A 22,766-nucleotide genomic window follows, 5' to 3' on the forward strand; every position below is an offset into this window, starting at 1 on the left:
TCACCGAGCCGTCCGGCTTCGGTACCACAAACAGCGTGGAATAATACCCCTTTCCCTGTTGTAGGACGGTACCTTGATTATCACCTGCTGGGAATACAGCTTGTGAATGGCTTCCAATACCGCCTCCCTGTCGGAGGGAGACGTCGGTAAAGCAGACTTTAGGAAACGGCGAGGGGGAGACGTCTCGAATTCCAATTTGTACCCCTGAGATACCACCTTAAGGATCCAGGGGTCCACCTGTGAGTGAGCCCACTGCACGCTGAAATTTTTGAGACGGGCCCCCACCGTGCCTGAGTCCGCTTGTAAAGCCCCAGCGTCATGCTGAGGACTTGGCAGAAACGGGAGAGGGCTTCTGTTCCTGGGAACTGGCTGTTTGCTGCAGCCTTTTTCCTCTCCCTCTGCCACGGGGCAGAAATGAAGAGCCTTTTGCCCGCTTGCCCTTATGGGGCCGAAAGGACTGCGCCTGATAATACGGCGTCTTCTTATGTTGAGAGGCTACCTGGGGTAAAAATGTGGATTTCCCAGCCGTTGCCGTGGCCACCAGGTCTGTTAGACCTACCCCAAATAACTCCCTTTTATAAGGCAATACTTCCATATGCCTTTTGGAATCAGCATCACCTGACCTCAATATTGTCAGTCAGGGAATCCGACCAAGCCACCCCAGCACTGCACATCCAGGCTGAGGCGATTGCTGGTCGCAGTATCACACCCGTGTGTGTATATACATTTTAGGATATTTTCCTGCTTTCTGTCAGCAGGTTCCTTAAGGGCGGCCGTATCCGGGGACGGTAGTGCCACCTGTTTAGACAAGCGTGTGAGCGCTTTATCCACCCTAGGGGGTGTTTCCCAACGTGCCCTATCCTCTGGCGGGAAGGGGTATGATGTTAATAACTTTTTAGGAATCAACAGTTTTTTATCGGGGGAAACCCACGCATCATCACACACTTCATTTAATTCCTCAGATGCAGGAAAAACTACAGGCAGTTTTTTCTCACCAAACATAATACCCTTTTTAGTGGTACTGGTATTATCAGAAATATGTAAAACATTTTCCATAGCCTCAATCATGTAACGTGTGGCCCTACTGGAAGTCACATTCGTCTCTTCATCGTGGACACTGGAGTCAGTATCCGTGTCGGCGTCTGTATCTGCCATCTGAGGTAACGGGCGTTTTAGAGCCCCTGATGGCTTTTGAGACGCCTGGACAGGCACAGGCTGAGTAGCCGGCTGTCTCATGTCATCAATCTTTTGTAAAGAGCTGACACTGTCACGTAATTCCTTCCATAAGCTCAGCCACTCAGGTGTCGACTCCCTAGGGGGTGACATCTTCATTACAGGCAATTGCTCCGCCTCCACACCATTTTCCTCCTCATACATGTCAACACAATCGTACCGACACACAGCACACACACAGGGAATGCTCTGATAGAGGACAGGACCCCACTAGCCCTTTGGGGAGACAGAGGGAGAGTATGCCAGCACACACCAGAGCGCTATATATATACAGGGATAACCTTATAGAAGTGTTTTTCCCCTTATAGCTGCTGTTTTATTAATACTGCGCCTAATTAGTGCCCCCCTCTCTTTTTTAACCCCTTTCTGTAGTGTAGTAACTGCAGGGGAGAGCCAGGGAGCTTCCCTCCAACGGAGCTGTGAGAGAAAATGGCGCCAGTGTGCTGAGGAGATAGGCTCCGGCCCTTTTTCGCGGACTTTTCTCCCGCATTTTTATGGATTCTGGCAGGGGTTAAAATACATCCATATAGCCCTGGGGGTTATATGTGATGCATGTTTGCCAGCCAAGGTGTTTTTATTGCTGCTCAGGGGGCCCCCCCCAGCTCCCTGCACCCTCAGTGACCGAAGTGTGAAGTGTGCTGAGAAGCAATGGCGCACAGCTGCAGTGCCGTGCGCTACCTTGGTGAAGACAGGATGTCTTCTGCCGCCGATTTTCCGGACCTCTTCTTGCTTCTGGCTCTGTAAAGGGGCCGGCGGCGCGGCTCTGGGACCGGACTCCGAGGCTGGGCCTGTGTTCGGTCCCTCTGGAGCTAATGGTGTCCAGTAGCCTAAGAAGCCCAATCCGCTCTGCAAGCAGGCGAGTTCGCTTCTTCTCCCCTTAGTCCCTCGATGCAGTGAGCCTGTTGCCAGCAGGTCTCACTGAAAATAAAAAACCTAAAACTAAACTTTCACTAAGAAGCTCAGGAGAGCCCCTAGTGTGCACCCTTCTCGGCCGGGCACAAAAATCTAACTGAGGCTTGGAGGAGGGTCATAGGGGGAGGAGCCAGTGCACACCAGGTAGTCCTAAAGCTTTACTTTTGTGCCCAGTCTCCTGCGGAGCCGCTATTCCCCATGGTCCTTACGGAGTTCCCAGCATCCACTAGGACGTCAGAGAAATTTAGTGCTGTATAATCCTTACTCCGTAGAGTGGAATACAGGGAAACTCACTCCACTTCCAGGATCGGTTTTAGTGGACACAGACGCTCAGTGAACGCTAGTGCATGCAGACGCTCATGTCTGCGACCCGGTCTCTTAGCGGTTAACCCTAATATATACAGACTCAGCGGCCTATGCTGCGACCGAGACCCCTCGTGGTAGCGCCTGAGACAGAAGTGAGGCAATCTGTTTATGGCGGGAGACGCGCGGAAACTGGTCATGAACTGGGGAAAGGGGTGACCAGGAGAGAGTCTGACTCCCCACTGCTGACATCACCCCAGGGATCGCGGCCTCATCCTAATCCTGGCACCTATGATCCCTAAGGCCTAGCGCTGGAGCACCCGTGGTGGCAGCGCATCAGCCACTGTTTTGTAGTCTCCTCCAATACAGTGCGGCTGTGTCCGTGTTCCCCTTCTAAGCGTCCGATGCCTTACCTTCTCCCCGTGCTCCGGCCACAGCCTGGTAAAGTCTGCTGGACCTGCTAGTATATCCGACACAGACGCCCGTCGAGACAGCACTGTACACGTGGGTAAGCGTTGTTGCGACCCAGCGGAGAGATGTTGGAGCGACTCTTTCCAATATGCGTGTAAGATGCTGTTAGGAAAGATCGCTCAAAACATATTAAGACTATAAAAATAAAGTAATAAAGCTTAGGGCTGCCAAATACAGCAGCCCTGTGACCATGGTTCGGCTCCTGCCACACCAAACAAAAAAATGATTTGACTGAGCCAGTGGGCGGGAATATATGGACGAGCCCGTTGCATCCTGGGAGGCCAGAAAGCTTGTGATCGTTTGATGCCAATCCGCTGTCACTTCATCATATCCCAATGTTATCCTGTTGACCCTGCTGGAGAAAAATTGTCTTCTGCTGCCACAACTACATAATCAGCACATGTCATAACCCCATGTCATAACCCCAGCCACAGGGACATGCAGATGGCACATCACCAATGATTATCTTCCCGCCCATAATGCAGCCTGTGCTGGGTAACATTCCTGTGCCAGCATTACAGAACAGGAATCCTCATCAGCCAGTGACATTGCTGAGCCACAATATCCATCCAGACTGCCCCCACACACACATACATACATACATACATACATACAGGACACCTGTGGGCTGAACTACCAACATCTCCTTCCACATTACACAAAGTGCTCCAGGTGAATATGTATGTAACAACAGCCGCCTCTATATGGTCCTCTGGTCATCACCAGGTAGAATAGCTCAACCAGACTTATACTACTAAAATAAGATAATAAGTCAATCAATATAGTGATGACCTATTTACTGATGAATGAGAAACACCAGAGAGTGTGGGGAGGAGACTGGACAAATCTCTTGGCTGGTAACACACAGTGACATGATGTAAGTGGGAGTGCAGGAGTATAACAGGGGCTGATGGCTCCTGATGTATGAGATACACCAGAGACTGTGGGGAGGAGACTGGTCAGATCTCTGGGCTGGTAACACACAGTGACATGATGTGAGGGGTGAGCAGGAGTATTATAGGGGCTGATGGCTCCTGATGTATGAGATACACCAGAGAGTGTGGGGAGGAGACTGGTCAGATCTCTGGGTTAGTAACACACAGTGACATGATGTGAGGGGAAGGGCAGGAGTATAATAGGGGATGATGGCTCCTGATGTATGAGATACACCAGAGAGTGTGGGGAGGAGACTGGTCAGATCTCTGGGCTGGTAACACACAATGACATGATGTGAGGGGGAGAGGAGTATAATAGGGGCTGATGGCTCCTGATGTATGAGATACACCAGAGAGTGTGGGGAGGAGACTGGTCAGATCTCTGGGCTGGTAACACACAGTGACATGATGTGAGGGGGAGAGCAGGAGTATAATAGGGGCTGATGGCTCCTGATATATAAGATACACCAGAGAGTGTGGGGAGGAGACTGGTCAGATCTCTGGGCTGGTAACACACAGTGACATGATATGAGCGGGAGAGGAGGAGTATAAATAAGAATTTACTTACCGATAATTCTATTTCTCGTAGTCCGTAGTGGATGCTGGGACTCCGTAAGGACCATGGGGAATAGCGGCTCCGCAGGAGACTGGGCACAAAAGTAAAAGCTTTATGACTAGCTGGTGTGCACTGGCTCCTCCCCCTATGACCCTCCTCCAAGCCTCAGTTAGGATACTGTGCCCGGACGAGCGTACATAATAAGGAAGGATATTGAATCCCGGGTAAGACTCATACCAGCCACACCAATCACACCGTACAACTCGTGATCTGAACCCAGTTAACAGTATGATAAACGAAAGGAGCCTCTGAAAGGATGGCTCACAACAATAATAACCCGAATTTTTGTAACAATAACTATATACAAGTATTGCAGACAATCCGCACTTGGGATGGGCGCCCAGCATCCACTACGGACTACGAGAAATAGAATTATCGGTAAGTAAATACTTATTTTCTCTGACGTCCTTGTGGATGCTGGGACTCCGTAAGGACCATGGGGATTATACCAAAGCTCCCAAACGGGCGGGAGAGTGCGGATGACTCAGCAGCACCGAATGAGAGAACTCCAGGTCCTCCTCAGCCAGGGTATCGAATTTGTAAAATTTTGCAAACGTGTTTGCCCCTGACCAAGTAGCTGCTCGGCAAAGTTGTAAAGCCGAGACCCCTCGGGCAGCCGCCCAAGATGAGCCCACTTTCCTTGTGGAATGGGCTTTAACAGATTTTGGCTGTGGCAGGCCTGCCACAGAATGTGCAAGCTGAATTGTACTACAAATCCAACGAGCAATCGTCTGCTTAGAAGCAGGAGCACCCAGCTTGTTGGGTGCATACAGGATAAACAGCGAGTCAGATTTTCTGACTCCAGCCGTCCTGGAAACATATATTTTCAGGGCCCTGACTACGTCAAGCAACTTGGAGTCCTCCAAGTCCCTAGTAGCCGCAGGTACCACAATAGGCTGGTTCATGTGAAACGCTGAAACCACCTTAGGGAGAAATTGAGGACGAGTCCTCAATTCTGCCCTGTCTGAATGAAAAATTAGGTAAGGCTTTTATAAGATAAAGCCGCCAATTCTGAGACACGCCTGGCTGACGCCAGGGCTAACCGCATGACCACCTTCCATGTGAGATATCTTAATTCCACAGTGGTGAGTGGTTCAAACCAATGTGATTTTAGGAACCCTAAAACTACATTGAGATCCCAAGGTGCCACTGGAGGCACAAAAGGAGGCTGTATATGCAGTACCCCCTTGACAAACGTCTGAACTTCAGGCACTGAAGCCAGTTCTTTCTGGAAGAAGATTGACAGGGACGAAATTTGAACCTTAATGGATCCTAATTTTAGGCCCATAGACAGTCCTGCTTGCAGGAAATGTAGGAAACGACCCAGTTGAAATTCCTCTGTAGGGGCCTTCTTGGCCTCACACCACGCAACATATTTCCGCCAAATGCGGTGATAATGTTTTGCAGTTACATCCTTCCTGGCTTTAATCAGGGTAGGGATGACTTCATCTGGAATGCCTTTTTCCTTCAGGATCCGGCGTTCTCTTATGATTCTCAGTACTTTGGGTATGAGAGGCAGAGGAGGGAACACATACACCGACTGGTACACCCACGGTGTTACCAGAGCGTCCACCGCTATTGCCTGAGGGTCCCTTGACCTGGCGCAATATCTGTCCAGTTTTTTGTTGAGACGGGACGCCATCATGTCCACCTTTGGTTTTTCCCAACGGTTGACAATCACTTGGAAGACTTCTGGGTGAAGTCCCCACTCCCCCGGGTGGAGGTCGTGTCTGCTGAGGAAGTCTGCTTCCCAGTTGTCCACTCCCGGAATGAACGCTGCTGACAGTGCTATCACATGATTTTCCGCCCAGCGGAGAATCCTTGCAGCTTCTGCCATTGCCCTCCTGCTTCTTGTGCCGCCCTGTCTGTTTACGTGGGCGACAGCCGTGATGTTGTCCGACTGGATCAATACCGGTTGACCCTGAAGCAGAGGCCTTGCTTGACTTAGGGCATTGTAAATGGCCCTTAGTTCCAGGATATTTATGTGAAGAGACGTTTCCATGCTTGACCACAAGCCCTGGAAATTTCTTCCCTGTGTGACTGCTCCCCAGCCTCTCAGGCTGGCATCCGTGGTCACCAGCATCCAATCCTGAATGCCAAATCTGCGGCCCTCTAGAAGATGAGCACTCTGTAACCACCACAGGAGAGACACCCTTGTCCTTGGAGATAGGGTTATCCGCTGATGCATCTGAAGATGCGATCCGGACCATTTGTCCAGCAGATCCCACTGAAAAGTTCTTGCATGGAATCTTCCGAATGGAATCACTTCGTAAGAAGCCACCATTTTTCCCAGGACTCTCGTGCATTGATGCACTGACACTTGGCCTGGTTTTAGGAGGTTCCTGACTAGCTCGGATAACTCCCTGGCCTTCTCCTCCGGGAGAAACACCTTTTTCTGGACTGTGTCCAGAATCATCCCTAGGAACAGTAGACGTGTTGTTGGAATCAGCTGTGATTTTGGGATATTTAGAATCCACCCGTGCTGATGTAGCACTACCTGAGATAGTGCTACTCCGACCTCTAACTGTTCCCTTGACCTTGCCCTTATCAGGAGATCGTCCAAGTAAGGGATAATTAAGACGCCTTTTCTTCGAAGAAGAATCATCATTTCGGCCATTACCTTGGTAAAGACCCGGGGTGCCGTGGACAATCCAAACGGCAGCGTCTGAAACTGATAATGACAGTTTTGTACCACAAACCTAAGGTACCCTTGGTGAGAAGGGAAGATTGGGACATGGAGATACGCATCTTTGATGCCCAGAGATACCATATAGTCCCCTTCTTCCAGGTTCGCTATCACTGCTCTGAGTGACTCCATCTTGAATTTGAACCTTTTTATGTAAGTGTTCAAGGATTTTAGATTTAAAATTGGTCTCACCGAGCCGTCCGGCTTCGGTACCACAAACAGCGTGGAATAATACCCCTTTCCCTGTTGTAGGAGCGGTACCTTGATTATCACCTGCTGGGAATACAGCTTGTGAATAGCTTCCAATACTGCCTCCCTGTCGGAGGGAGACGTTGGTAGAGCAGACTTCAGGAACCGGCGAGGGGGAGACGTCTCGAATTCCAATTTGTACCCCTGTGATACTACCTGCAGGATCCAGGGGTCCACTTGCGAGTGAGCCCACTGCGCGTTGAAATTTTTGAGACGGGCCCCCACCGTGCCTGAGTCCGCTTGTAAAGCCCCAGCGTCATGCTGAAGACTTGGCAGAAGCGGGGAGGGCTTCTGCTCCTGGGAAGAGGCTGCCTGGTGCAGTCTTTTTCCTCTTCCTCTGCCCCGGGGCAGAAATGAGTGGCCTTTTGCCCGCTTGCCCTTATGGGGACGAAAGGACTGAGTTTGAAAAGACGGTGTCTTTTTCTGCCGAGAGGTGACCTGGGGTAAAAAGGTGGATTTTCCAGCCGTTGCCGTGGCCACCAGGTCCGATAGACCGACCCCAAATAACTCCTCCCCTTTATACGGCAATACTTCCATATGTCGTTTGGAATCCGCATCACCTGACCACTGTCGCGTCCATAACGCTCTTCTGGCAGAAATGGACATCGCACTCACTCTTGATGCCAGGGTGCAAATATCCCTCTGTGCATCTCGCATATATAGTAATGCATCCTTTAAATGCTCTATAGTTAATAATATACTGTCCCTATCCAGGGTATCAATATTTTCAGTCAGGGAATCCGACCAAGCCACTCCAGCGCTGCACATCCAGGCTGAGGCGATTGCTGGTCGCAGTATAACACCAGTATGTGTGTATATACCTTTTAGGATATTTTCCAGCCTTCTATCAGCTGGTTCTTTGAGGGCGGCCGTATCAGGAGACGGTAACGCCACTTGTTTTGATAAGCGTGTGAGCGCCTTATCTACCCTAGGGGGTGTTTCCCAACGCGCCCTAACCTCTGGCGGGTATAATGCCAATAATTTATTAGAAATCAGCAGTTTTTTATCGGGGGAAACCCACGCTTTATCACACACCTCATTTAATTCATCTGATTCAGGAAAAACTACGGGTAGTTTTTTCACACCCCACATAATACCCTTTTTTGTGGTACTTGTAGTGTCAGAAATGTTCAACGCCTCCTTCATTGCCGTGATCATGTAACGTGTGGCCCTACTGGACATTACGTTTGTCTCTTCACCGTCGACACTGGAGTCAGTATCCGTGTCTGGGTCTGTGTCGACCATCTGAGGTAACGGGCGTTTTAGCGCCCCTGACGGTGTCTGAGACGCCTGGACAGGCACTAATTGATTTGCCGGCTGTCTCATGTCGTCAACAGTTTTTTGCAAAGTGCTGACATTGTCACGTAATTCTTTTTTTTTTTTTTTTTAATTCAACAATTTTTATTAGATTTTTATATAGAAATACAAAAATTAGAAAAACAGGGGAGACCTTCATGGTAAAGACAAACCAAAGACCGGAGAGAAACCGGTATAGTCACAGTTTTTCAACATTAAGTGCTTTTAGATCACATCAGTGAAATCAACAAATACATATATGGTTAGTAGCTGCGGGCTTGGGTAAGAGGCAAAGGGTGTACAATCTTAACTTGCGTGAGTTCTAAGAAATGATGAAAACAGTACCCGTGTGCGTCTCAGCATACCAAGTCATCATATACCCAAGGTCCAGCACCTAATTTTACCTCAGAGTTCACAGTACATCAATATACCCAGGAGGTCAATGAAGAAGACAGACAGGAGAGAAAAAAGGGGGGGGGAAACAAATGGGGAAGACAATACAAGTATGATCAGTTCCTGAATAAGTAACGGCCAAAGACATCTTAATTAAGACTAATAAAATTAAGAAGGCATTTCCGGCATGGTTATCCACTCTAACCAAAGATAAGGTTCAGTATCTACTTGTCCTCGGACTAAACATACAGCGTGGGGTATTAAGATTAGTTAGATTACCTTTCCTAGAATAAGAACAGGAGGTCTCAAAGGAATAGTACATAGTCCTAAGCTAACAATATGCCCTATCGATTTGTCTATATAGGTACCACTTTGTGGTCTCAAAAAGTTTATAAATGAAAGATTGTATGTCCGGCTCTAGAGTATCAATGTACCTCTCCCACTTCTTGGCAAACCGCCTAACCCCCATTTCTATATCAGGAAGAGTAGCACGCCTCTCAAAATAAATAATTCGGAGGGTCATGTGTTTTACAGCCATCAAAGAAGGGGTAGACGGTTTGATCCAATTATTAAGAATTTGTTTCTTGGCAATTGTCAAAATGACAGAGATTACCGGAACAATATCTCTATCCTCAGGCCCAAGAGACCATTCTCTAAAATCAAGTAACAGGCAAGCCTTAGGACATTTTATTAACTGTAAGTTAAATACTGTGTTGAGATAGGCGACCACCTTATACCAAAACTTAGATATTTTCCGGCAAGACCACATATTGTGGTACAAGGTGGCATTCTGCGCAGTACATTTGATGCAACGGCCAGTGTCGTCTGGGACCATGTGTGCCCTCTGATTAGGTGCTATATATGCCCTTTGGAGCGTTTTCAAGTGTACCTCTTGCAAAGAGGCAGAGTATAAGGACTTAAAAATGGGAAGAATGTTATCTAATAAATCAGCGCTCGATCCCATATTGGGGATATCTCTGGACCATGAGGACAGCGCGGGTTCCCAGAGCCGGTCTCTATATGAGACTCTAAAGGTGTTTCTGAAATAATTGAGATGGTAAGGACAATCTTTGGTGAGTACCATTAGGGTGCGCAGCGGGTCTGTGGTAGCCTCAGAGATCATAGGATGAGACTGGGATTGAGCAAAGTGCCTAGCCTGTAGGTACATAAAGAATTCCCGATGGGATATACCAAACTTTATCTGGATATCAGAGAAAGAAAGCACTGCATTGCCTCCTGGGTCATAAATGTCCCTAATAGCTGCGATGCCCTTTTCTCTCCAACTCAAAAAATGTGTGTTATCGAGGCCAGGAAGGAAACATGGGTTACCCCAGAACGTAGTGTGAAGAGAGGTGTCAGGTTTTCTCTGTGCTTTAGTGTGTGTAACCTGCCATGCTCGATATGTATGCCAAAACAAAATATTCTGTTTTATCCCAGCTGGGAGGCGGGAGTTTGGGGTGTGTAAAAGTGCGGCAGGGGAGAAAGGATGAAATACGGCCAGTTCAAGTGTCAGGTTAGTAAATACTGATCTGCCCCAAAGCCAGTCTGTGATATACCTGTACATTGCTGCTCTGCTAAATAGGACTGGATCCGGGATTCCCATTCCTCCCTCTTCACGTAATAGTTGCAATCTTGCATAAGGGACTCTTGGTCGTTTTCCGGCCCATAGAAATCTAGTGAAACATTGCTTAAGGAAAAGGACATCTTTCTCAACAAGGGCAATAGGGAGCATGAGCAGGAAATAGGCAATCTTGGGGAATATCACAGATTTAATAACCTCTGCACGACCCATAAGAGATAAGGGCAGGGACGCCCAGTCAGTAAGTGTTTTAGACACTTTGGACAAAATAGGACCAAAATTAATCGCATATAGGTCCGGGAGGGAAGTAGGGATCTGAACTCCTAAGTATTTAAGACTATCTCGGGTAACTGGGAATCGGGACAGGACAGGGTGTGATGGGAAGAGGGAGGAGTCCCCTGATAGGAGGAGGAGCTCGGATTTGGATATATTAACCTTGTATCCCGCAAAAGAACCAAATTGTTCAATCAGGGAGACAATCGCAGGGATGGACGTATCAGGATGGGAAATAAATAACAGCATGTCATCGGCATACAGTGACAACTTTACCGTAGTGTCCACGACCCTTATGCCTGCAAATTCGGAAGAGTTTCTCAGGGAAACAGCTAAAGGTTCTAATGCTAAGGCAAATAATAAAGGTGACAAGGGGCAGCCCTGTCGTGTACCACTCTGGATAAGGAAAGGGGAAGAGAGAATACTATTCCCCAAAACTTGGGTGGAGGGAGATTCATATAGACGGGAAATAAGAGAGACAAAGTCCTCAGGTGCACCAAAGCGATGGAGCGTTTCATACAGGTGGTCCCAGGTGACTAGGTCGAACGCCTTTTCGGCGTCAATGGATAATAATACATTAGTATCCGTGGGTTTGGAAAGCTGAAAGGCCTGCATAACAGTCAAGACCTTTCGGATATTGCTCACTGATTGCCGACCCCAGACAAATCCAGTCTGGTCAGTGTGCACTATGTCCGGGACTATGAATTTGAGTCTATTTGAGAGGATTTTAGTGAATAATTTATAATCCGTGTTTAAAAGGGAGATCGGGCGATAAGAGCTGGGAGACTCAGGATCCCGGCCAGGCTTCGGGATAACTTTTATGACGGCTGAATTAAAATATTGGGGTAGGGAAGCACCCTGCATAAAAGAATTAAACAATACAGAAAGAGGTTCACTCAATCTAGTAGATAGAATTTTATAGTAGTCATTGGCGAAACCGTCAGGACCCGGAGTCTTCCCAGTCTTCAGTCCAGCTATTGCTAGAGAAACTTCCTCAGTGGTGATGGGTGCAAGGAGAGAGGTACAATGCAACTCAGACATTTGAGGCAGATCAGTAGAAGACCAAAAGCTAGACTTGTGTGTCTGGTTGATAATAGGACGTGAATACAGATTGGAATAAAAAGACTGCAGCACCTCAGCAATCTCGGCCGAGGTCCTCACTCTGTCCCCACTCTGGGTGAGCAGAGAGTGAATGACCACTTTAGGATGTCTGCCCTTTAATAAACGTGATAACAGTTTGCCAGACTTGTTGCCATATCTGTAAATGCTACAGTCTCTTGAAAATGAATATTTCGCTTCCAATTGAGAAAGGAGGGTATCGAATAGTGTTTTTTGTGTAAGGTACCGTTCTCTAGTAAAAGGGGAGGGGGAGGACTTAAATTCCTGGAAAGCGAGAGTAAGAGTCGCCTGAGCTTCTAAATATTGTGAATTTAAATCTAAATCCCTTTTTTTACTGTAGGAAATAATGTGTCCCCGGATAACTGATTTTGACGCCTGCCAGAAAAGAGCAGGATCGTCGCTCAGAGTTTCTCCATTGTGCATATGATAATCCAGCCACGCTGCGTCTAATGAGGAGCGGAATTTCAGAGAGCCACTTAAGTGAGAGGGGAAGTGCCAGGAGCGGAATGGGGGTTTTTCTGGGAGGAGCATCAATTTCATCCAGCATAAAGCATGGTCTGAAATACAGATATTCTCAATTTTTGAGTCAGCCACTTTTGAGAAAAGGGATTCAGATAACAGCAGATAATCAATCCTCGAGAGTGTGTGGTGCGCAGCAGAAAGACATGTGAACTCCCTTTCTAATGGATAGCATGCGCGCCACACATCCACTAAGGACAGCTGCGAGCAAATATAGGGGATACCAATACGCGGTAACGAGGGGGGAGTGCGGGGGGGAGGGGATTTATCCATGGTAGGAGAAGAATATATATTAAAATCTCCACCCATTATTATGGGAATTTCAGAGTAACTTAGTAGCTTAGTGACCATGTTCGTATAGAATTGCTTAGAGTACTGATTAGGGGCATAAATATTACAAAGTAGGAACCTGGTGGCATGCAAAGTGACATCTGCCAATACATATCTACCCTGAGTGTCATCTATAATAGCTTGAACAGAGATAGGGACCGTGTGTCGTGCTAATATAATCACTCCTCTAGCCTTAGAAGAGAAGGAGGAAGAGGCTACCACAGACCAACCCAAAGTGTTCAGTTTCACCACCTCATTTGGCATAAGGTGAGATTCCTGGATGAAAACTACATCCATCTCCACCTTCCGAAGATAGAGTAAAATCTTTCTGCGTTTAGCTGGGGAGTTGATCCCTCCCACATTCCACGTGCCTACCTTCAGACTAGCCATGCATCAAATGACTTGGGAGAACCTGAAAACATGCATAGTAACCATAATATCTACAGCCGTCGAAAAACAAACACCAAACATACCTGGGTGGACACAAAAGGAAAAGAAGGGGAGGGGGAGAAGATAAGAAGAACAACATCAAAGAGAACACACAGAATATAATATTAAAATTGTGAAAGAAAGTCCTGCTAAGGACGATCATAACTTCAGAAAACAAGAACAACCGGTTCGAGCAAGCACAGAGGCCGTCAAAGACCACCACTGAGCCAGCCAGAATTTGATAACCTGAGAGAAAAAGAAAAAATGAGGGAGGGGGCGCCCCCACCCACCCTCGGCAACATATTATATAAAAATATATATAAGAAAATTAACCAGAAAATATCAGAGCACACAGAGCATGTTACAGAAGAAGACAAATGCAGCCTGTCACATAAATAATAGGATGGAAATATTTCTTCTAAACATATGTGAACATTCCAGAAGGATTCCATTTCCAGGTGGAAACAGCAGATGTATAAGAAAAATCTAAAACATAAAGCAAAGTAAAGTGGTTCGGTCCTTTGTATATGACCAATTGCTCTTTTATGGGAAAAAAACACCTGCTGCAGCTTCTACCGCAGTAATTAAATTATATTAGATTGACGGGCATCGTCAGACACAGAAAAGTCCAGAAACAATACTCAGCCATTCCTCTCCCGGGTGTCGTCCGCCTGAGAGGAGTAGTCATCTGCCTGGGAGGCCTCGGAAATATAAGCCTCTGCATCCGCAAGATTTGTAAAGTCTCTAAAAGAATTTCCATCGAACAGACGCAGTCTTGCAGGGAAGAGCAGAGCAAATTTCTTATTCGCCTTTACCAAACGAGAGCAAAGGGGGGTAAATTCTCGACGGGCCCGGGAAACCTCCGCGGAGTAGTCCTGGAAAATGGCCAAACGAGCTCCCTCCCATTGTAAATTTCTATGCTTTCTGGATGCCGACCATATTGCTTCCTTATGGAGAAAGTTCAGACATTTAAATATGACCACACGTGGTCTGCTATTAGGTGCAGAGCGCGGGGGACCCAGTCTGTGGGCTCTCTCAACAACCAAGCCGGTGCATTCATCTTGGATATGCAGTAAATCAAGGAGGGACGTTTGCAAAAACAGAGTCAAATCAGGACCTTTCAGTGACTCAGGGAGTCCCAGTACCCGAAGATTCGATCTCCTCGATCTGTTTTCAAGATCATCAACCTTATTCAGCAGTTGAAAGTGAGATTTCTGGAGCTCATCATATCTGTGCTTAAGATCCCCCACATCCTGAAAAGTCTCCCCCAGCCTTTGTTCATTTGTTAGAACATTTTTGGTGAGTTGCTTCATTTGGGATTTTAGATCTTTTACTGCCTGCTGCATTTTAACAGCATGTGCATCCATGATAGGCTCCATGGCATCCCTAACAGCCCTTACTACATCAGCATAAGTCACTGGAGAGACAGGGGTACAGTCAGGCTCACCTGAGGGAGAAGTGTGTTTTGCAGAAGCCTGTTTGGTGCTGCCAGCAGCTTGCAGACACGTTTGTATGTCAGATGCGGCGGCCATCTTGGATTCTCCAGCCCGTTTTTCTGACCTTGATCTTTGCATTTTAGGGGGCATAGGGGGGGACAGAAACTTCTCCATCCACGTCTCTACACCTTCCCACTGGTATTGTGCGACCGGCGCGGAGAAAAGCCGCGAATTGGAGGCGCTGTGTGCTCCGGTTGCCGAGGGTGCAGGAGAGCTGCAGCAATCAGCTTCTCCTCACATGGGCGCCGGAACCGGAAGTCGTCACGTAATTCTTTAAATACGACCATCCAGTCAGGTGTCGACTCCCTAGGGGGTGACATCACTAACACAGGCAATTGCTCCGCTTCCACATCATTTTCCTCCTCATACATGTCGACACAATCGTACCGACACACAGCACACACACAAGGAATGCTCTGATAGAGGACAGGACCCCACGAGCCCTTTGGGGAGACAGAGGGAGAGTTTGCCAGCACACACCAGAGCGCTATATCTGTATAGGGATAACCTTATATAAGTGTTTCTCCCTTTTATAGCTGCTGTTTTATCTTAGCTGCCAATAGTGCCCCCCTTCTCTTGTTTTACCCTGTTTCTGTAGTGTAGGACTGCAGGGGAGAGTCAGGGAGCCGTCCTTCCAGCGGAGCTGTGAGGGAAAATGGCGCTTGTGTGCTGAGGAGATAGGCTCCGCCCCCTTCACGGCGGCCTTTTCTCCCGCTTTTTTCAGGAAAACTGGCAGGGGTTAAATGCATCCATATAGCCCAGGAGCTATATGTGATGCATTTCTTTAGCCATATAAGGTTTAAACAGTGTTTCATTGCGTCTCAGGGCGCTCCCCCCCAGCGCCCTGCACCCTCAGTGACCAGCGTGTGAAGTGTGCTGAGAGCAATGGCGCACAGCTGCGGTGCTGTGCGCTACCTTATTTGAAGACAGGAACGTCTTCTGCCGCCGATTTCTCCGGACCTCTTCGCTCTTCTGGCTCTGTAAGGGGGCCGGCGGCGCGGCTCCGGGACCCATCCAGGCTGAACCTGTGATCGTCCCTCTGGAGCTAATGTCCAGTAGCCAAGAAGCCCAATCCACTCTGCACGCAGGTGAGTTCGCTTCTTCTCCCCTTAGTCCCACGATGCAGTGAGCCTGTTGCCAGCAGTACTCACTGAAAATAAAAAACCTATTTAAACTTTTACTCTAAGCAGCTCAGGAGAGCCACCTAGTATGCACCCTTCTCGTTCGGGCACAAAAATCTAACTGAGGCTTGGAGGAGGGTCATAGGGGGAGGAGCCAGTGCACACCAGCTAGTCATAAAGCTTTTACTTTTGTGCCCAGTCTCCTGAGGAGCCGCTATTCCCCATGGTCCTTACGGAGTCCCAGCATCCACAAGGACGTCAGAGAAATAGGGGCTGGTGGCTCCTGACTTCCACACTGCGCAAATATGTTTCCCTCATTAGTTTAACTTGAGAAAGGAGGCTGTAGAGGAAAAAAGACTTCTCTAGAGACAGAAGCCAAATAATAAGAATTTACTTACCGATAATTCTATTTCTCGGAGTCCGTAGTGGATGCTGGGGTTCCTGAAAGGACCATGGGGAATAGCGGCTCCGCAGGAGACAGGGCACAAAAAAGTAAAGCTTTACTAGGTCAGGTGGTGTGCACTGGCTCCTCCCCCTATGACCCTCCTCCAGACTCCAGTTAGGTACTGTGCCCGGACGAGCATACACAATAAGGGAGGCATTTTGAATCCCGGGTAAGACTCATACCAGCCACACCAATCACACCGTACAACTTGTGATCTAAACCCAGTTAACAGTATGACAACAGAAAGGGCCTCTTAAAGATGGCTCCTTAACAATAACCCGAATTAGTTAACAATAACTATGTACAAGTATTGCAGATAATCCGCACTTGGGATGGGCGCCCAGCATCCACTACGGACTCCGAGAAATAGAATTATCGGTAAGTAAATTCTTATTTTCTCTATCGTCCTAAGTGGATGCTGGGGTTCCTGAAAGGACCATGGGGATTATACCAAAGCTCCCAAACGGGCGGGAGAGTGCGGATGACTCTGCAGCACCGAATGAGAGAACTCCAGGTCCTCCTTTGCCAGGGTATCAAATTTGTAAAATTTTACAAACGTGTTCTCCCCCGACCACGTAGCTGCTCGGCAGAGTTGTAATGCCGAGACCCCTCGGGCAGCCGCCCAAGATGAGCCCACCTTCCTTGTGGAGTGGGCTTTTACAGTTTTAGGCTGTGGCAGGCCTGCCACAGAATGTGCAAGTTGAATTGTGTTACAAATCCAACGAGCAATCGACTGCTTAGAAGCAGGTGCGCCCAACTTGTTGGGTGCATACAATATAAACAGCGAGTCAGATTTTCTGACTCCAGCCGTCCTTGCAATGTATATTTTTAAGGCTCTGACAACGTCCAACAACTTGGAGTCCTCCAAGTCGCTAGTGGCCGCAGGCACCACAATAGGTTGGTTCAGATGAAATGCTGATACCACTTTAGGGAGAAAATGCGGACGAGTCCGCAGTTCTGCCCTATCCGAATGGAAGATTAGATAAGGACTTTTATAAGATAAAGCCGCCAATTCAGATACTCTCCTGGCAGAGGCCAGGGCTAGTAACATAGTCACTTTCAATGTGAGATATTTCAAATCCACCTTTTTCAATGGTTCAAACCAATGGGATTTGAGGAAATCTAAAACTACATTTAGATCCCACGGTGCCACCGGAGGCACCACAGGAGGCTGTATATGCAGTACTCCCTTGACAAAAGTCTGGACCTCAGGGACAGAGGCCAATTCTTTTTGGAAGAATATTGACAGGGCCGAAATTTGAACCTTAATGGATCCCAATTTGAGACCCATAGATAATCCTGATTGCAGGAAATGTAGGAAACGACCCAGTTGGAATTCCTCCGTCGGAACCCTCCGATCCTCGCACCACGCTACATATTTTCGCCAAATGCGGTGATAATGTTTCACGGTGACTTCCTTCCGTGCCTTAATCAAGGTAGGAATGACTTCTTCTGGAATGCCTTTCCCTTTTAGGATCTGGCGTTCAACCGCCATGCCGTCAAACGCAGCCGCGGTAAGTCTTGAAAAAGACAGGGACCCTGCTGTAGCAGGTCCCTTCTCAGAGGTAGAGGCCACGGTTCGTCCGTGAGCATCTCTTGAAGTTCCGGATACCAAGTCCTTCTCGGCCAATCCGGAACCACTAGTATTGTTCTTACTCTTCTTTGCCGTATGATCTTCAATACCTTTGGTATGAGCGGCAGAGGAGGAAACACATACACTGACTGGTACACCCAAGGAGTTACCAGTGCGTCCACAGCTATTGCCTGTGGATCTCTTGACCTGGCGCAATATTTGTCCAGTTTCTTGTTGAGGCGAGACGCCATCATGTCTACAATTGGTCTTTCCCAACGGTCTATTAACATGTTGAAGACTTCTGGATGTAGACCCCACTCTCCCGGATGAAGATCGTGTCTGCTGAGGAAGTCTGCTTCCCAGTTGTCCACGCCCGGGATGAACACTGCTGACAGTGCTATCACGTGATTCTCCGCCCAGCGAAGAATCTTGGCAGCTTCTGCCATTGCACTCCTGCTTCTTGTGCCGCCCTGCCTGTTTACATGGGCGACCGCCGTGATGTTGTCCGACTGAATCAACACCGGCTTTCCTTGCAGGAGAAGTTCCGCCTGGCTTAGAGCATTGTAGATTGCTCTTAGTTCCAGAATGTTTATGTGAAGAGACTTTTCCAGACTCGTCCATACTCCCTGGAAGTTTCTTCCTTGTGTGACTGCTCCCCAGCCTCTCAGGCTGGCGTCCGTGGTCACCAGGATCCAATCCTGAATGCCGAATCTGCGGCCTTCTAATAGGTGAGCCTTCTGCAACCACCACAGAAGTGACACCCTTGTCTTTGGTGACAGGGTTATTCGCAGGTGCATCTGCAGATGCGACCCTGACCATTTGTCCAACAGATCCCTTTGGAATATTCTTGCATGGAATCTGCCGAATGGAATTGCTTCGTAAGAAGCCACCATTTTTCCCAGGACTCTTGTTCCTGACCAGATCGGATAACTCCTTGGCTTTCTCCTCTGGAAGGAAAACCTTTTTCTGAACCGTGTCCAGAATCATTCCTAGGAACAGCAGACGAGTTGTCGGGATTAAATGGGATTTTGGAATATTCAGAATCCACCCGTGTTGTCTTAGCACCTCTTGAGATAGTGCTAAAGCTGTCTCCAGCTGTTCTCTGGACCTTGCCCTTATTAGGAGATCGTCCAAGTATGGGATAACTAATACGCCTTTTCTTCGAAGAAGAATCATCATCTCGGCCATTACCTTGGTAAAGACCCGAGGCGCCGTGGACAATCCGAACGGCAGCGTCTGAAACTGATAGTGACAGTTTTGAACAATGAACCTGAGGTACCCCTGGTGTGCGGGGTAAATCGGAACGTGTAGATACGCATCCTTGATGTCCAAGGATACCATAAAGTCCCCTTCTTCCAGGTTCGCTATCACTGCTCTGAGTGACTCCATCTTGAACTTGAACTTTTTTATGTAGAGGTTCAAGGACTTCAGATTTAGAATAGGCCTTACCGAGCCATCCGGCTTCGGTACCACAAATAGAGTGGAATAATACCCCTTTCCTTGTTGTAATAGGGGTACTTTGACTATCACCTGCTGAGCGTACAGCTTGTGAATGGCTTCCAACACCCTCTCCCTTTCGGAAGAGACGGTTGGTAAGGCAGACTTCAGGAAACGATGAGGAGGATCCGTCTCTAATTCCAACCTGTACCCCTGAGATATTATCTGCAGGATCCAGGGGTCTACCTGCGAGTGAGCCCACTGCGCGCTGTAATTTTTGAGACGGCCCCCCACTGTCCCCGAGTCCGCTTGAGAGGCCCCAGCGTCATGCTGAGGTTTTTGCAGGAGCCGGGGAGGGCTTCTGTTCCTGGGAAGGAGCTGCCTGTTGGTGTCTCTTCCCTCTTCCTCTGCCTCGTGGCAGGTACGACAAGCCCTTTGCTCTCTTATTTTTGTAGGAGCGAAAAGGCTGCGGTTGAAAGGTCGGTGCCTTTCTCTGTTGGGGAGTGACTTGAGGTAAAAAAGTGGATTTCCCGGCAGTAGCCGTGGCCACCAAGTCTGATAGACCAACTCCAAATAACTCCTCCCCTTTATACGGCAAAACCTCCATGTGACGTTTTGAATCCGCATCGCCTGTCCACTGTCGTGTCCATAAGGCTCTTCTGGCTGAAATGGACATAGCACTCATCCGAGATGCCAGTGTGCAAATATCCCTCTGTGCATCACGCATATAGATAAATGCATCCTTTATTTGTTCTAACGACAGTAAAACATTGTCCCTATCTAGGGTATCAATATTTTCAATCAGGGATTCTGACCAAACTACTCCAGCACTGCACATCCAGGCAGTTGCTATAGCTGGTCGTAGTATAACACCTGCATGTGTGTATATATTCTTTTGAATAACTTCCATCTTTCTATCTGATGGATCCTTAAGTGCGGCCGTCTCAGGAGAGGGTAACGCCACTTGTTTGGATAAGCGTGTGAGCGCCTTGTCCACCTTAGGGGGTGTTTCCCAGCGCGCCCTAACCTCTGGCGGGAAAGGGTATAATGCCAATAACTTTTTTGAAATTATCAACTTTTTATCAGGAGCAACCCACGCTTCATCACACACGTCATTTAATTCTTCTGATTCAGGAAAAACTGTTTGTAGTTTTTTCACACCATACATAATACCCTGTTTTACGGTATCTGTAGTATCAGCTAAATGTAACGTCTCCTTCATTGCCAAAATCATATAACGTGTGGCCCTACTGGAAAATACGTTTGAATTTCTACCGTCGTCACTGGAATCAGTGCCCGTGTCTGGGTCTGTGTCGACCGACTGAGGCAAAGGGCGTTTTACAGCCCCTGACGGTGTTTGAGGCGCCTGGACAGGCATTAATTGATTGTCCGGCCGCCTCATGTCCTCAACTGACTGTTTAAGGGAAGATAAACCATCACGTAATTCCACAAATAAAGGCATCCATTCTGGTGTCGACCCCCTGGGGGGTGACATCTGCATATTTGGCAATTGCTCCGCCTCCACACCAATATCGTCCTCATACATGTCGACACCACGTACCGACACACACCGCAAACTCACAGGGAATGCTCGAATGAAGACAGGACCCACTAGCCCTTTTGGGGAGACAGAGGGAGAGTCTGCCAGCACACACCACAAAGCGCTATATATACAAGGGATATCCTTATATTAAGTGCTCCCTTATAGCTGCTTTAATATATATATATATATAGCCATTAATGTGCCCCCCCTCTCTGTTTTACCCTGTTTCTGTAGTGCAGTGCAGGGGAGAGACCTGGGAGCCGTTCTGACCAGCGGAGCTGTGACAGAAAATGGCGCCGTGTGCTGAGGAGATAGGCCCCGCCCCTTTTTCGGCGGGTTCTTCTCCCGCTATTTTTCCAGTCAGGCAGGGGTTAAATATCTCCATATAGCCCCTATGGGCTATATGTGAGGTATTTTTAGCCTTGTATAAGGTTTATATTTGCCTCTCAGAGCGCCCCCCCCCAGCGCTCTGCACCCTCAGTGACTGCCCAGTGAAGTGTGCTGAGAGGAAAATGGCGCACAGCTGCAGTGCTGTGCGCTACCTTATGAAGACTGAGGAGTCTTCAGCCGCCGGTTTCCGGACCTCTTCACGCTTCAGCATCTGCAAGGGGGTCGGCGGCGCGGCTCCGGGACCGGACTCCACGGCTGGGCCTGTGTTCGATCCCTCTGGAGCTAATGGTGTCCAGTAGCCAAGCAGCAAATCCACTCTGCATGCAGGTGAGTTTACTACTTTCCCCCTAAGTCCCACGTTGCAGTGATCCTGTTGCCAGCAGGACTCACTGTAAAGAAAAAAACCTAAACTAAACTTTCTCTAAGCAGCTCTTTAGGAGAGCCACCTAGATTGCACCCTTCTCGTTCGGGCACAAAATCTAACTGGAGTCTGGAGGAGGGTCATAGGGGGAGGAGCCAGTGCACACCACCTGACCTAGTAAAGCTTTACTTTTTTGTGCCCTGTCTCCTGCGGAGCCGCTATTCCCCATGGTCCTTTCAGGAACCCCAGCATCCACTTAGGACGATAGAGAAATGTGACTCTTTTTTGTAATAAGAATTATTACTCACCTCTGTTGATATCTGTAGGGATTTCCTCCTCCTTACACTGCTGATCACCCCTCACATACGTCTCTTCTTCTCCCTCTATATCTTCTGCCTTCATATTAGTCACATACATCTCTTCTTCTCCCTCTATATCTTCTGCCTTCATATCAGTCACATACGTCTCTTCTTCTCCCTCTATATCTTCTGCCTTCATATCAGTCACATACGTCTCTTCTTCTCCCTCTATATCTTCTGCCTTCATATCAGTCACATACGTCTCTTCTTCTCCCTCTATATCTTCTGCCTTCATATCAGTCACATACGTCTCTTCTTCTCCCTCTATATCTTCTGCCTTCATATCAGTCACATACGTCTCTTCTTCTCCCTCTATATATTCTGCCTTCATATCAGTCACATACGTCTCTTCTTCTCCCTCTATATCTTCTGCCTTCATATCAGTCACATACGTCTCTTCTTCTCCTTCTATATCTTCTGCCTTCATATCAGAAAGGTGCTCACCCTAAATAACAAAAAAATAACAGTTTAGTAATGTCTGATTACTTTAAGACAAACAACAGAATATCACAGTATAAGACACACAGCTCCTCTACAGATCATATAGTGACAGTACCTTTGGTATATTGGTAAAACCCTGACTCCCACCTACCTGATCCTCCTGTGGGATCCTGTGATTCTCCTCTGTACAATCCTGGGAATACAGAGGACGGGGACATCTCTCTGGGGTATCTTTGGTAATGGTTCCATCTGTAGGA

The 22,766-nt window shown here is 48.0% G+C and overlaps 1 protein-coding gene across 1 annotated transcript in view; it reads right to left on the bottom strand.

Moving 5' to 3' along the window:
• The window catches only part of LOC135054667 (zinc finger protein OZF-like), a 41,768-nt gene extending 19,546 nt beyond the window's left edge, over positions 1 to 22,222 (bottom strand). Inside the window, exon 1 of the mRNA XM_063957911.1 lies at positions 22,018 to 22,222. Within this exon, the coding sequence (XP_063813981.1) occupies positions 22,018 to 22,207 (190 nt within the window). The 5' untranslated portion in view covers positions 22,208 to 22,222. The remainder of the gene's footprint in view (positions 1 to 22,017) is intronic.
• Positions 22,223 to 22,766: the final 544 nt, after the last annotated feature.

Source organism: Pseudophryne corroboree, chromosome 3, assembly GCF_028390025.1.
Source record: "Pseudophryne corroboree isolate aPseCor3 chromosome 3, aPseCor3.hap2, whole genome shotgun sequence".
NCBI classification, from domain to species: domain Eukaryota; kingdom Metazoa; phylum Chordata; class Amphibia; order Anura; family Myobatrachidae; genus Pseudophryne; species Pseudophryne corroboree.